General features: G+C 55.8%; 1 protein-coding gene across 4 annotated transcripts in view; it reads right to left on the bottom strand.

The window, feature by feature from the left end:
• robo1 (roundabout, axon guidance receptor, homolog 1 (Drosophila)) overlaps positions 1-15,646 on the bottom strand; it is a 439,384-nt gene that overhangs the window by 65,430 nt on the left and 358,308 nt on the right. For all 4 annotated transcript variants that reach the window (XM_041211417.1, XM_041211420.1, XM_041211419.1 and 1 more), the window contains one exon: positions 1,962-2,133. In XM_041211417.1, the coding sequence (XP_041067351.1) occupies positions 1,962-2,133 (172 nt within the window). The remainder of the gene's footprint in view (positions 1-1,961; positions 2,134-15,646) is intronic.

Below are 15,646 nucleotides of genomic sequence, written 5' to 3'. Positions count from 1 at the left end.
AGGTGATGCTAGTTTCTCTTATGTCTCTCAGAGAGACAAAGAAGAATGAGGCAGACAGAGAGTTCAGGGAACCTGACCAAGATAGAGAGACAGAGACAGAGGCAGAAACAGAAACAAAAAGAGAGAGAGAGACAGAGAGAGACAGAGAGACAGAGAGACAGGAAGAGACAGAGAGCGAGGGAGAGAGGCAGAGATAAAGAGAGAGGCAGAAAGAGAGTCAGGGAAAGAAAGAGGTGGGGAGAGAGAAAGATACAGAATTAGAGAGACCGAGAGGGACAAAGAGAGACGGAGGGGAGGAGTGGTGGAGAGAGAGAGAGAGAGAGAACAAAGAGAGACGGAAAGAGACGGAGGGAGAAAGAGAGACAGAGACAGGGAAAGACCATGGAGAAAAAGAGACAGGCAGGCAAAGAGAGACAGAGAAGAGACCAAGAGATAGTGAGAGAGAGAGGCAGGATCAAGGAGAGAGATAGAGAGAGATACTGAGAGAGAAACAAGAGAAACAGCAAGAGTAAAAGACAGTGAGAAATTCAGAGAGAGAGAGAGAGACACAGTGAGAAAGAGTAAAGTGAGAGAGCCAGTGAGTGAAAGACACTGATACACAGTGAGAGAGAGAGAGAGAGAGACAGAAAGAGATGGAGAGAGACAGTTAGTGAGAGACAGAGACACACAGTGAGAAAGACAGCGGAGTGAGAACAAGAGGGAGAGAGCCAGTGAGTGACAGTGAGAGAGAGAGAGAGACAGAGAAAGAGAAAAGGAAAGAGAGACAGAGAAAGGTTATGAGAAAGAAAAACTGAGAAAGAGAGACGGAGTGAGAGAGAGAGAGAGCAAGAAAGGGACAGCTCGGTGCCTTCAGGGAGTTTGCAGTGCGCACTCCCCCCCACCCCCCCACACACACACACACACACACACGCGCAGATTTCAGCACTGGCGCTCCTTCAGCCCCCACCCCGACAGCGCTGAGGCTCCCAGCGCGGGTTACATGCTGGCTGCCCGGTAATTGGCCAGCCGGTGTGAAATCAAAGTTGGGGACCCACCCCACCGGGGACACTGAGCCATTTTCTGGCCACTCGCAGGCCCACCCACTGCACCTGCCCTATAAGCAGAATATCCTGCCCCTAGAGAGAGAGAAAGAAAGGCAGTGAGAGAAACAGTGAGGGAGACAGAGAGAGACAGACAGAGAGAGAGAGAGAGAGGGAGAGAGAGAGACGGAGGGAGGGAGAGAGAGAGGGAGACAGAGAAAGGCAGACAGAGAGAGAGGGAGGAAGAGAGAGAGACTGAGAAAGAGAGGGAGAGAGAGAGGGAGGGAGATAAACAGTGAGGGAGACAGACAGAGAGAGAGAGAGAGGGAGAGAAAGAGGGGGGAGAGAGAGAAAGAGAGACAGAGAGAGAGAGAGAAAGGCAGTGAGAGAAACAGTGAGGGAGACAGAGAGAGACAGACAGAGAGAGGGAGAGAGAGAGAGGGGGAGAGAGAGACAGAGGGAGACAGAGAAAGGCAGAGAGAGAGAGGGAGAGAAAGAGAGAGAAACAGAGAGAGACAGAGGAAGGCAGAGACAGAGATGAAAGACAGACAGGGTGAGGGAGAGAGAGTGAGAGGAAAAACACAGAGGAAGAGAGAGAGAGTGAGACATAGGGAATAGATATTTGGGGAAATCCTGTTTTCTCAGTCAGCTGCTCAGCTCATGGATATTTCCAGTTGGGACTGATCCCAAGACAAGCTGCTCTCGAACTCCAGAGTTGACAAGACACAAGAAAGGAAAAGGATGAAGACAATGACACTGAGAAGCTTGGATCTGAAGCCAGCGAGAGAGGGGAGAGCGGACAGTTCCTGACAGAGAGAGGAAGCTCCTGGAGCTTTACATTTACCCAACAAAACCCATCAGGTTTCAGTCCGAGAAGCAGCTCACAGTCGGCCAAGGCTGTAGCCTGGTTGCTGACAGGCCAGGTGGAGGACACACACTCACCCAGCTGGATATACTGAGCTTCACTCTTCACACCGTGACCCGCTCTGTTACTAGCTGCCACCTCAACACGATACCTGACACCAGGGGTGAGGGATGGGATGACCACAGACAGCGCAGTGCCCACCACTGTCCTGTTGATGTGGTAACGGCTCTCGTTGCCCAGGCACCAGACCTACAGCGGAAAAGAGAGAATCCATCAGGGCGGCTTCATGGCCCATGGGCATCAGCTATTCCACCATGAACAGCACTCCCTCACTACTGCCCCCCTGACAGTGCAGCACTCCCTCAGTACTGACCCTCTGACAGTGCAGCACTCCCTCACTACTGCCCCCCTGACAGTGCAGCACTCCCTCACTACTGCCCCCCTGACAGTGCAGCACTCCCTCAGTACTGACCCACTGACAGTGCAGCACTCCCTCACTACTGCCCCCCTGACAGTGCAGCACTCCCTCACTACTGCCCCCCTGACAGTGCAGCACTTCCTCAGTACTGCCCCCCTGACAGTGCAGCACTCCCTCACTACTGCCACCCTGACAGTGCAGCACTCCCTCACTACTGCCCGCCTGACAGTGCAGCACTCCCTCAGTACTGGCCCCCTGACAGTGCAGCACTCCCTCAGTACTGGCCCCCTGACAGTGCAGCACTCCCTCACTACTGCCCCCCTGACAGTGCAGCACTCCCTCAGTACTGACCCTCTGACAGTGCAGCACTCCCTCACTACTGCCCCCCGACAGTGCAGCACTCCCTCACTACTGCCCCCCTGACAGTGCAGCACTCCCTCATTACTGCCCCCCTGACAGTGCAGCACTCCCTCACTACTGCCCCCCTGACAATGCAGCACTCCCTCAGTACTGACCCTCTGACAGTGCAGCACTCCCTCAGTTCTGACCCTCTGACAGTGCAGCACTCCCTCAGTACTGACCCTCCAACAGCACTGCACTCCCTCATTACTGACCCTCTGACAGTGCGGCAAACCCTCAGTACTGACCCTCTGACAGTGCGGCACTCCCTCAGTACTGACCCTCTGACAGTGCAGCATTCCCTCAGTACTGACCCTCCAACAATGCAGCACTCCTTCAATACTGACCCTCTGACAGAGCAGCACTCCCTCAGAACTGACCCTCTCACAGTGCAGCCCTCCCTCAGTACTGACCCTCTGGCAGTGAAGCACTCCCTCAGTACTGACAATCTGACAGTGCAGCACTCCGTCAATATTGACCCTTTGTCGGTGCAGCACTCCCTCAGTACTCACCCTCTGACAGTGCGGCAAACCCTCAGTACTGACCCTCTGACAGTGCAGCACTCCCTCAGAACCGACCCTCTGACAGTGCAGCGCACCCTCAGTACTGACCCTCTGACAGTGCAGCACTCTCTCAGTTCTGACCTTCTGACAGTGCAGCACTCCCTCAGTACTGACCCTCTGACAGTGCGGCAAACCCTCAGTACTGACCCTCTGACAGCGCAGCACTCCCTCAGTACTGACCCTCCAACAGTGCAGCACTCCCTCAGTCCTGACCCTCTGACAGTGCAGCCCTCCCTCAGTACTGACCCTCTGGCAGTGAAGCACTCCCTCAGTACTGACAATCTGACAGTGCAGCACTCCGTCAGTATTGACCCTTTGTCGGTGCAGCACTCCCTCATTACTGACCCTCTGACAGTGCGGCAAACCCCCAGTACTGACCCTCCAACAATGCAGCACTCCTTCAATACTGACCCTCTGACAGAGCAGCACTCCCTCAGAACTGACCCTCTGACAGTGCAGCGCTCCCACAGTACTGACCCTCTGACAGTGCAGCACTCTCTCAGTTCTGACCTTCTGACAGTGCAGCACTCCCTCAGTACTGACCCTCTGACAGTGCGGCAAACCCTCAGTACTGACCCTCTGTCAGTGCAGCACTCCCTCAGCACTGACCCTCCAACAATGCAGCACTCCTTCAATACTGACCCTCTGACAGAGCAGCACTCCCTCAGAACTGACCCTCTGACAGTGCAGCGCTCCCTCAGTACTGACCCTCTGACAGTGCAGCACTCTCTCAGTTCTGACCTTCTGACAGTGCAGCACTCCCTCAGTACTGACCCTCTGACAGTGCAGCACTCCCTCAGTACTGACCCTCTGACAGCGCAGCACTCCCTCAGTACTGACGCTCTGACAGTGTTGCACTCCCTCAGTACTGACCCTCTGACGATGCAGCACTCCCTCAGAACTTGCCCTCTGACAATGCAATACTCCCTCAATATAGACCCTCTGACAGTGCAGCACTCCCTTAGTACTGCCCCTCTGGCAGTGCAGCACTCCCTCAGTCCTGACCCTCTGACAGTGCAGCACTCCCTCAGTACTGACCCTCTGGCAGTGCAGCACTACCTCAGTATTGACCCTCTGACAGTGCAGCACTCCCCCAGTACTGCCCCTCCGATGGTGTCACACTCCCACAGTATGGACCCTCTGACAATGCGGCACCCTCTCCATACTGACCCTCTGTCAGTGCTGCAGTTCCTCAGTACTGACCCTCTGACAGTGCAGCACTCCCTCAGTACTGACTCTCTGACAGTGTAGCACTCCCTCAGTACTGACCCTCTGACTGTGCAGCACTCCCTCAGTACTGACCTCCTGACGGTGCAGCACTCCCTCAATATTGACCCTCTGACAGCACTGCACTCCCTCATTACTGACCCTCTGACAGTGCGGCACTCCCTCAGTACTGACCCTCTGACAGTGCAGCATTCCCTCAGTACTGACCCTCCAACAATGCAGCACTCCTTCAAAACTGACCCTCTGACAGAGCAGCACTCCCTCAGAACTGACCCTCTGACAGTGCAGCCCTCCCTCAGTACTGACCCTCTGGCAGTGAAGCACTCCCTCAGTACTGACAATCTGACAGTGCAGCACTCCGTCAGTATTGACCCTTTGTCGGTGCAGCACTCCCTCAGTACTCACCCTCTGACAGTGCGGCAAACCCTCAGTACTGACCCTCTGACAGTGCAGCACTCCCTCAGAACTGACCCTCTGACAGTGCAGCGCACCCTCAGTACTGACCCTCTGACAGTGCAGCACTCTCTCAGTTCTGACCTTCTGACAGTGCAGCACTCCCTCAGTACTGACCCTCTGACAGTGCGGCAAACCCTCAGTACTGACCCTCTGACAGCGCAGCACTCCCTCAGCACTGACCCTCCAACAGTGCAGCACTCCCTCAGTCCTGACCCTCTGACAGTGCAGCCCTCCCTCAGTACTGACCCTCTGACAGTGCAGCATTCCCTCAGTACTGACCCTCCAACAATGCAGCACTCCTTCAAAACTGACCCTCTGACAGAGCAGCACTCCCTCAGAACTGACCCTCTGACAGTGCAGCCCTCCCTCAGTACTGAACCTCTGGCAGTGAAGCACTCCCTCAGTACTGACAATCTGACAGTGCAGCACTCCGTCAGTATTGACCCTTTGTCGGTGCAGCACTCCCTCATTACTGACCCTCTGACAGTGTGGCAAACCCTCAGTACTGACCCTCCAACAATGCAGCACTCTCTCAGTTCTTACCCTCTGACAGTGCAGCACTCCCTCAGTACTGACCCTCTGACAGTGCGGCAAACCCTCAGTACTGACCCTCTGACAGTGCAGCACTTCCTCAGCACTGACCCACCAACAATGCAGCATTCCTTCAATACTGACCCTCTGACAGAGCAGCACTCCCTCAGAACTGACCCTCTGACAGTGCAGCGCTCCCTCAGTACTGACCCTCTGACAGTGCAGCACTCTCTCAGTTCTGACCTTCTGACAGTGCAGCACTCCCTCAGTACTGACCCTCTGACAGTGCAGCACTCCCTCAGTACTGACCCTCTGACAGCGCAGCACTCCCTCAGTACTGACGCTCTGACAGTGTTGCACTCCCTCAGTACTGACCCTCTGACGATGCAGCACTCTCTCAGAACTTGCCCTCTGACAATGAAATACTCCCTCAATATAGACCCTCTGAAAGTGCAGCACTCCCTTAGTACTGACCCTCTGGCAGTGCAGCACTCCCTCAGTACTGACCCTCTGACTGTGCAGCACTCCCTCAGTACTGACCTCCTGACGGTGCAGCACTCCCTCAATATTGACCCTCTGACAGTGCAGCACTCCCTCAATACTGACCCTCTGACAGTGCGGCACTCCCTCAGTACTGACCCTCTGACAGTGCAGCATTCCCTCAGTACTGCCCCTCCGACAGTTTCACATTCCCACAATACTGGCACTCTGACAATGTGGCACCGTCTCCATACCGACCCTCTGACAGTGCAGCACTCCATCAGTATTGACCCTTTGTCGGTGCAGCACTCCCTCAGTACTCACCCTCTGACAGTGCAGCACTCCCTCAGTACTGACCTTTTGACAGTGCAGCACTCCCTCATTTCTGACCCTCTGACAGTGCAGCATTCCGTCAGCACTGACCCTCCAACAGTGCAGCACTCCTTCAATACTGACCCTCTGACAGACAGCAAACCCTCAGTGCTGATCCTCTGACTGTGCAATACTCCTTCAGCACTGACCCTCTGTCAGTGCAGCACTCGCTCAATACTGCCCCTCTGACAGTGCAGCGCCCCCTCAGTACTGACCCGCTGGCAGTGCAGCACTCCCTCAGAACTGACCCTCTGACAGTGCAGCGCTCCCTCAGTACTGACCCTCTGACAGTGCAGCACTCTCTCAGTTCTGACCTTCTGACAGTGCAGCACTCCCTCAGTACTGACCCTCTGACAGTGCGGCAAACCCTCAGTACTGACCCTCTGACAGTGCAGCACTCCCTCAGCACTGACCCTCCAACAATGCAGCACTCCTTCAATACTGACCCTCTGACAGAGCAGCACTCCCTCAGAACTGACCCTCTGACAGTGCAGCGCTCCCTCAGTACTGACCCTCTGACAGTGCAGCACTCTCTCAGTTCTGACCTTCTGACAGTGCAGCACTCCCTCAGTACTGACCCTCTGACAGTGCAGCACTCCCTCAGTACTGACCCTCTGACAGCGCAGCACTCCCTCAGTACTGACGCTCTGACAGTGTTGCACTCCCTCAGTACTGACCCTCTGACGATGCAGCACTCCCTCAGAACTTGCCCTCTGACAATGCAATACTCCCTCAATATAGACCCTCTGACAGTGCAGCACTCCCTTAGTACTGCCCCTCTGGCAGTGCAGCACTCCCTCAGTCCTGACCCTCTGACAGTGCAGCACTCCCTCAGTACTGACCCTCTGGCAGTGCAGCACTACCTCAGTATTGACCCTCTGACAGTGCAGCACTCCCCCAGTACTGCCCCTCCGATGGTGTCACACTCCCACAGTATGGACCCTCTGACAATGCGGCACCCTCTCCATACTGACCCTCTGTCAGTGCTGCAGTTCCTCAGTACTGACCCTCTGACAGTGCAGCACTCCCTCAGCACTGACCCTCCAACAATGCAGCACTCCTTCAATACTGACCCTCTGACAGAGCAGCACTCCCTCAGAACTGACCCTCTGACAGTGCAGCGCTCCCTCAGTACTGACCCTCTGACAGTGCAGCACTCTCTCAGTTCTGACCTTCTGACAGTGCAGCACTCCCTCAGTACTGACCCTCTGACAGTGCAGCACTCCCTCAGTACTGACCCTCTGACAGCGCAGCACTCCCTCAGTACTGACGCTCTGACAGTGTTGCACTCCCTCCCTTAGTACTGCCCCTCTGGCAGTGCAGCACTCCCTCAGTCCTGACCCTCTGACAGTGCAGCACTCCCTCAGTACTGACCCTCTGGCAGTGCAGCACTACCTCAGTATTGACCCTCTGACAGTGCAGCACTCCCCCAGTAACTGCCCCTCCGATGGTGTCACACTCCCACAGTATGGACCCTCTGACAATGCGGCACCCTCTCCATACTGACCCTCTGTCAGTGCTGCAGTTCCTCAGTACTGACCCTCTGACAGTGCAGCACTCCCTCAGTACTGACTCTCTGACAGTGTAGCACTCCTCAGTACTGACCCTCTGACTGTGCAGCACTCCCTCAGTACTGACCTCCTGACGGTGCAGCACTCCCTCAATATTGACCCTCTGACAGTGCAGCACTCCCTCAATACTGACCCTCTGACAGCACTGCACTCCCTCATTACTGACCCTCTGACAGTGCGGCACTCCCTCAGTACTGACCCTCTGACAGTGCAGCATTCCCTCAGTACTGACCCTCCAACAATGCAGCACTCCTTCAATACTGACCCTCTGACAGAGCAGCACTCCCTCAGAACTGACCCTCTGACAGTGCAGCCCTCCCTCAGTACTGACCCTCTGGCAGTGAAGCACTCCCTCAGTACTGACAATCTGACAGTGCAGCACTCCGTCAGTATTGACCCTTTGTCGGTGCAGCACTCCCTCAGTACTCACCCTCTGACAGTGCGGCAAACCCTCAGTACTGACCCTCTGACAGTGCAGCACTCCCTCAGAACTGACCCTCTGACAGTGCAGCGCACCCTCAGTACTGACCCTCTGACAGTGCAGCACTCTCTCAGTTCTGACCTTCTGACAGTGCAGCACTCCCTCAGTACTGACCCTCTGACAGTGCGGCAAACCCTCAGTACTGACCCTCTGACAGCGCAGCACTCCCTCAGTACTGACCCTCCAACAGTGCAGCACTACCTCAGTCCTGACCCTCTGACAGTGCAGCCCTCCCTCAGTACTGAACCTCTGGCAGTGAAGCACTCCCTCAGTACTGACAATCTGACAGTGCAGCACTCCGTCAGTATTGACCCTTTGTCGGTGCAGCACTCCCTCATTACTGACCCTCTGACAGTGTGGCAAACCCTCAGTACTGACCCTCCAACAATGCAGCACTCTCTCAGTTCTTACCCTCTGACAGTGCAGCACTCCCTCAGTACTGACCCTCTGACAGTGCGGCAAACCCTCAGTACTGACCCTCTGACAGTGCAGCACTCCCTCAGCACTGACCCTCCAACAATGCAGCACTCCTTCAATACTGACCCTCTGACAGAGCAGCACTCCCTCAGAACTGACCCTCTGACAGTGCAGCGCTCCCTCAGTACTGACCCTCTGACAGTGCAGCACTCCCTCAGTACTGACCCTCTGACAGCGCAGCACTCCCTCAGTACTGACGCTCTGACAGTGTTGCACTCCCTCAGTACTGACCCTCTGACGATGCAGCACTCTCTCAGAACTTGCCCTCTGACAATGAAATACTCCCTCAATATAGACCCTCTGAAAGTGCAGCACTCCCTTAGTACTGACCCTCTGGCAGTGCAGCACTCCCTCAGTACTGACCCTCTGACTGTGCAGCACTCCCTCAGTACTGACCTCCTGACGGTGCAGCACTCCCTCAATATTGACCCTCTGACAGTGCAGCACTCCCTCAATACTGACCCTCTGACAGTGCGGCACTCCCTCAGTACTGACCCTCTGACAGTGCAGCATTCCCTCAGTACTGCCCCTCCGACAGTTTCACATTCCCACAATACTGGCACTCTGACAATGTGGCACCGTCTCCATACCGACCCTCTGACAGTGCAGCACTCCATCAGTATTGACCCTTTGTCGGTGCAGCACTCCCTCAGTACTCACCCTCTGACAGTGCAGCACTCCCTCAGTACTGACCTTTTGACAGTGCAGCACTCCCTCATTTCTGACCCTCTGACAGTGCAGCATTCCGTCAGCACTGACCCTCCAACAGTGCAGCACTCCTTCAATACTGACCCTCTGACAGACAGCAAACCCTCAGTGCTGATCCTCTGACTGTGCAATACTCCTTCAGCACTGACCCTCTGTCAGTGCAGCACTCGCTCAATACTGCCCCTCTGACAGTGCAGCGCCCCCTCAGTACTGACCCGCTGGCAGTGCAGCACTCCCTCAGAACTGACCCTCTGACAGTGCAGCGCTCCCTCAGTACTGACCCTCTGACAGTGCAGCACTCTCTCAGTTCTGACCTTCTGACAGTGCAGCACTCCCTCAGTACTGACCCTCTGACAGTGCGGCAAACCCTCAGTACTGACCCTCTGACAGTGCAGCACTCCCTCAGCACTGACCCTCCAACAATGCAGCACTCCTTCAATACTGACCCTCTGACAGAGCAGCACTCCCTCAGAACTGACCCTCTGACAGTGCAGCGCTCCCTCAGTACTGACCCTCTGACAGTGCAGCACTCTCTCAGTTCTGACCTTCTGACAGTGCAGCACTCCCTCAGTACTGACCCTCTGACAGTGCAGCACTCCCTCAGTACTGACCCTCTGACAGCGCAGCACTCCCTCAGTACTGACGCTCTGACAGTGTTGCACTCCCTCAGTACTGACCCTCTGACGATGCAGCACTCCCTCAGAACTTGCCCTCTGACAATGCAATACTCCCTCAATATAGACCCTCTGACAGTGCAGCACTCCCTTAGTACTGCCCCTCTGGCAGTGCAGCACTCCCTCAGTCCTGACCCTCTGACAGTGCAGCACTCCCTCAGTACTGACCCTCTGGCAGTGCAGCACTACCTCAGTATTGACCCTCTGACAGTGCAGCACTCCCCCAGTACTGCCCCTCCGATGGTGTCACACTCCCACAGTATGGACCCTCTGACAATGCGGCACCCTCTCCATACTGACCCTCTGTCAGTGCTGCAGTTCCTCAGTACTGACCCTCTGACAGTGCAGCACTCCCTCAGCACTGACCCTCCAACAATGCAGCACTCCTTCAATATTGACCCTCTGACAGAGCAGCACTCCCTCAGAACTGACCCTCTGACAGTGCAGCGCTCCCTCAGTACTGACCCTCTGACAGTGCAGCACTCTCTCAGTTCTGACCTTCTGACAGTGCAGCACTCCCTCAGTACTGACCCTCTGACAGTGCAGCACTCCCTCAGTACTGACCCTCTGACAGCGCAGCACTCCCTCAGTACTGACGCTCTGACAGTGTTGCACTCCCTCAGTACTGACCCTCTGACGATGCAGCACTCCCTCAGAACTTGCCCTCTGACAATGCAATACTCCCTCAATATAGACCCTCTGACAGTGTAGCACTCCCTTAGTACTGCCCCTCTGGCAGTGCAGCACTCCCTCAGTCCTGACCCTCTGACAGTGCAGCACTCCCTCAGTACTGACCCTCTGGCAGTGCAGCACTACCTCAGTATTGACCCTCTGACAGTGCAGCACTCCCCCAGTACTGCCCCTCCGATGGTGTCACACTCCCACAGTATGGACCCTCTGACAATGCGGCACCCTCTCCATACTGACCCTCTGTCAGTGCTGCAGTTCCTCAGTACTGACCCTCTGACAGTGCAGCACTCCCTCAGTACTGACTCTCTGACAGTGTAGCACTCCCTCAGTACTGACCCTCTGACTGTGCAGCACTCCCTCAGTACTGACCTCCTGACGGTGCAGCACTCCCTCAATATTGACCCTCTGACAGTGCAGCACTCCCTCAATACTGACCCTCTGACAGCACTGCACTCCCTCATTACTGACCCTCTGACAGTGCGGCACTCCCTCAGTACTGACCCTCTGACAGTGCAGCATTCCCTCAGTACTGACCCTCCAACAATGCAGCACTCCTTCAATACTGACCCTCTGACAGAGCAGCACTCCCTCAGAACTGACCCTCTGACAGTGCAGCCCTCCCTCAGTACTGACCCTCTGGCAGTGAAGCACTCCCTCAGTACTGACAATCTGACAGTGCAGCACTCCGTCAGTATTGACCCTTTGTCGGTGCAGCACTCCCTCAGTACTCACCCTCTGACAGTGCGGCAAACCCTCAGTACTGACCCTCTGACAGTGCAGCACTCCCTCAGAACTGACCCTCTGACAGTGCAGCGCACCCTCAGTACTGACCCTCTGACAGTGCAGCACTCTCTCAGTTCTGACCTTCTGACAGTGCAGCACTCCCTCAGTACTGACCCTCTGACAGTGCGGCAAACCCTCAGTACTGACCCTCTGACAGCGCAGCACTCCCTCAGTACTGACCCTCCAACAGTGCAGCACTCCCTCAGTCCTGACCCTCTGACAGTGCAGCCCTCCCTCAGTACTGAACCTCTGGCAGTGAAGCACTCCCTCAGTACTGACAATCTGACAGTGCAGCACTCCGTCAGTATTGACCCTTTGTCGGTGCAGCACTCCCTCATTACTGACCCTCTGACAGTGTGGCAAACCCTCAGTACTGACCCTCCAACAATGCAGCACTCTCTCAGTTCTTACCCTCTGACAGTGCAGCACTCCCTCAGTACTGACCCTCTGACAGTGCGGCAAACCCTCAGTACTGACCCTCTGACAGTGCAGCACTCCCTCAGCACTGACCCTCCAACAATGCAGCACTCCTTCAATACTGACCCTCTGACAGAGCAGCACTCCCTCAGAACTGACCCTCTGACAGTGCAGCGCTCCCTCAGTACTGACCCTCTGACAGTGCAGCACTCCCTCAGTACTGACCCTCTGACAGCGCAGCACTCCCTCAGTACTGACGCTCTGACAGTGTTGCACTCCCTCAGTACTGACCCTCTGACGATGCAGCACTCTCTCAGAACTTGCCCTCTGACAATGAAATACTCCCTCAATATAGACCCTCTGAAAGTGCAGCACTCCCTTAGTACTGACCCTCTGGCAGTGCAGCACTCCCTCAGTACTGACCCTCTGACTGTGCAGCACTCCCTCAGTACTGACCTCCTGACGGTGCAGCACTCCCTCAATATTGACCCTCTGACAGTGCAGCACTCCCTCAATACTGACCCTCTGACAGCACTGCACTCCCTCATTACTGACCCTCTGACAGTGCGGCACTCCCTCAGTACTGACCCTCTGACAGTGCAGCATTCCCTCAGTACTGCCCCTCCGACAGTTTCACATTCCCACAATACTGGCACTCTGACAATGTGGCACCGTCTCCATACCGACCCTCTGACAGTGCAGCACTCCGTCAGTATTGACCCTTTGTCGGTGCAGCACTCCCTCAGTACTCACCCTCTGACAGTGCAGCACTCCCTCAGTACTGACCCTTTGACAGTGCAGCACTCCCTCATTTCTGACCCTCTGACAGTGCAGCATTCCGTCAGCACTGACCCTCCAACAGTGCAGCACTCCTTCAATACTGACCCTCTGACAGACAGCAAACCCTCAGTGCTGATCCTCTGACTGTGCAATACTCCTTCAGCACTGACCCTCTGACAGTGCAGCACTCGCTCAATACTGCCCCTCTGACAGTGCAGCGCCCCCTCAGTACTGACCCGCTGGCAGTGCAGCACTCCCTCAGTACTGACCCTCTGACAGTGCAGCACTCCCTCAGTACTGACCCTCTGACAGTGCAGCACTCTCTCAGTTCTTACCCTCTGACAGTGCAGCACTCCCTCAGTACTGACCCTCTGACAGTGCGGCAAACCCTCAGTACTGACCCTCTGACAGTGCAGCACTCCCTCAGCACTGACCCTCCAACAATGCAGCACTCCTTCAATACTGACCCTCTGACAGAGCAGCACTCCCTCAGAACTGACCCTCTGACAGTGCAGCGCTCCCTCAGTACTGACCCTCTGACAGTGCAGCACTCTCTCAGTTCTGACCTTCTGACAGTGCAGCACTCCCTCAGTACTGACCCTCTGACAGTGCAGCACTCCCTCAGTACTGACCCTCTGACAGCGCAGCACTCCCTCAGTACTGACGCTCTGACAGTGTTGCACTCCCTCAGTACTGACCCTCTGACGATGCAGCACTCCCTCAGAACTTGCCCTCTGACAATGAAATACTCCCTCAATATAGACCCTCTGAAAGTGCAGCACTCCCTTAGTACTGCCCCTCTGGCAGTGCAGCACTCCCCCAGTACTGCCCCTCCGATGGTGTCACACTCCCACAGTATGTACCCTCTGACAATGCGGCACCCTCTCCATAATGACCCTCTGTCAGTGCTGCAGTTCCTCAGTACTGACCCTCTGACAGTGCAGCACTCCCTCAGTACTGACTGTCTGACAGTGTAGCACTCCCTCAGTACTGACCCTCTGACTGTGCAGCACTCTCTCAGTACTGACCTCCTGACGGTGCAGCACTCCCTCAATATTGACCCTCTGACAGTGCAGCACTCCCTCAATACTGACCCTCTGACAGCACTGCACTCCCTCATTACTGACCCTCTGACTGTGCGACACTCCCTCAGTACTGACCCTCTGACAGTGCAGCATTCCTTCAGTACTGCCCCTCCGACAGTTTCACATTCCCACAATACTGGCACTCTGACAATGTGGCACCGTCTCCATACCGACCCTCTGACAGTGCAGCACTCCGTCAGTATTGACCCTTTGTCGGTGCAGCACTCCCTCAGTACTCACCCTCTGACAGTGCAGCACTCCTTCAATACTGACCCTCCAACAGTGCAGCACTCCTTCAATACTGACCCTCTGACAGACAGCAAACCCTCAGTGCTGATCCTCTGACTGTGCAATACTCCTTCAGCACTGACCCTCTGACAGTGCAGCACTCGCTCAATACTGCCCCTCTGACAGTGCAGCGCCCCCTCAGTACTGACCCGCTGGCAGTGCAGCACTCCCTCAGTACTGACCCTCTGACAGTGCAGCACTCCCTCAGTATTGACCCTCTGACAGTGCAGCACTCTCTCAGTTCTTACCCTCTGACAGTGCAGCACTCCCTCAGTACTGACCCTCTGACAGTGCGGCAAACCCTCAGTACTGACCCTCTGACAGTGCAGCACTCCCTCAGCACTGACCCTCCAACAATGCAGCACTCCTTCAATACTGACCCTCTGACAGAGCAGCACTCCCTCAGAACTGACCCTCTGACAGTGCAGCGCTCCCTCAGTACTGACCCTCTGACAGTGCAGCACTCGCTCAATACTGCCCCTCTGACAGTGCAGCGCCCCCTCAGTACTGACCCGCTGGCAGTGCAGCACTCCCTCAGTACTGACCCTCTGACAGTGCAGCACTCCCTCAGTATTGACCCTCTGACAGTGCAGCACTCTCTCAGTTCTTACCCTCTGACAGTGCAGCACTCCCTCAGTACTGACCCTCTGACAGTGCGGCAAACCCTCAGTACTGACCCTCTGACAGTGCAGCACTCCCTCAGCACTGACCCTCCAACAATGCAGCACTCCTTCAATACTGACCCTCTGACAGAGCAGCACTCCCTCAGAACTGACCCTCTGACAGTGCAGCGCTCCCTCAGTACTGACCCTCTGACAGTGCAGCACTCGCTCAATACTGCCCCTCTGACAGTGCAGCGCCCCCTCAGTACTGACCCGCTGGCAGTGCAGCACTCCCTCAGTACTGACCCTCTGACAGTGCAGCACTCCCTCAGTACTGACCCTCTGTCAGTGCAGAACTCCCTCAGTACTGACCCTCTGCCAGTGCAGCACACCCTCAGTACTGACCCTCTGGCAGTGCAGCGCTACCTCAGGACTGACCCTCTGACAGAGCAGCACTTCCTCAGCACTGACCATCTGACAGAGCAGCACTCCCTCAGCACTGACCCTCCAACAATGCAGCAATCCTTCAATACTGCCCCCCTGACAGTGCAGCACTCCCTCACTACTGCCCCCCTGACAGTGCAGCACTCCCTCACTACTGCCCCCCTGACAGTGCAGCACTCCCTCACTACTGCCCCCCTGACAGTGCAGCACTCCCTCACTACTGCCCCCCTGACAGTGCAGCACTTCCTCAGTACTGCCCCCCTGACAGTGCAGCACTCCCTCACTACTGCCCCCCTGACAGTGCAGCACTCCCTCA

This window comes from Carcharodon carcharias, chromosome 18, assembly GCF_017639515.1.
Source record: "Carcharodon carcharias isolate sCarCar2 chromosome 18, sCarCar2.pri, whole genome shotgun sequence".
NCBI lineage: Eukaryota > Metazoa > Chordata > Chondrichthyes > Lamniformes > Lamnidae > Carcharodon > Carcharodon carcharias.
Note: the sequence above shows the minus strand (reverse complement) of the source record. Positions and strands in the feature narration are given on the sequence as shown.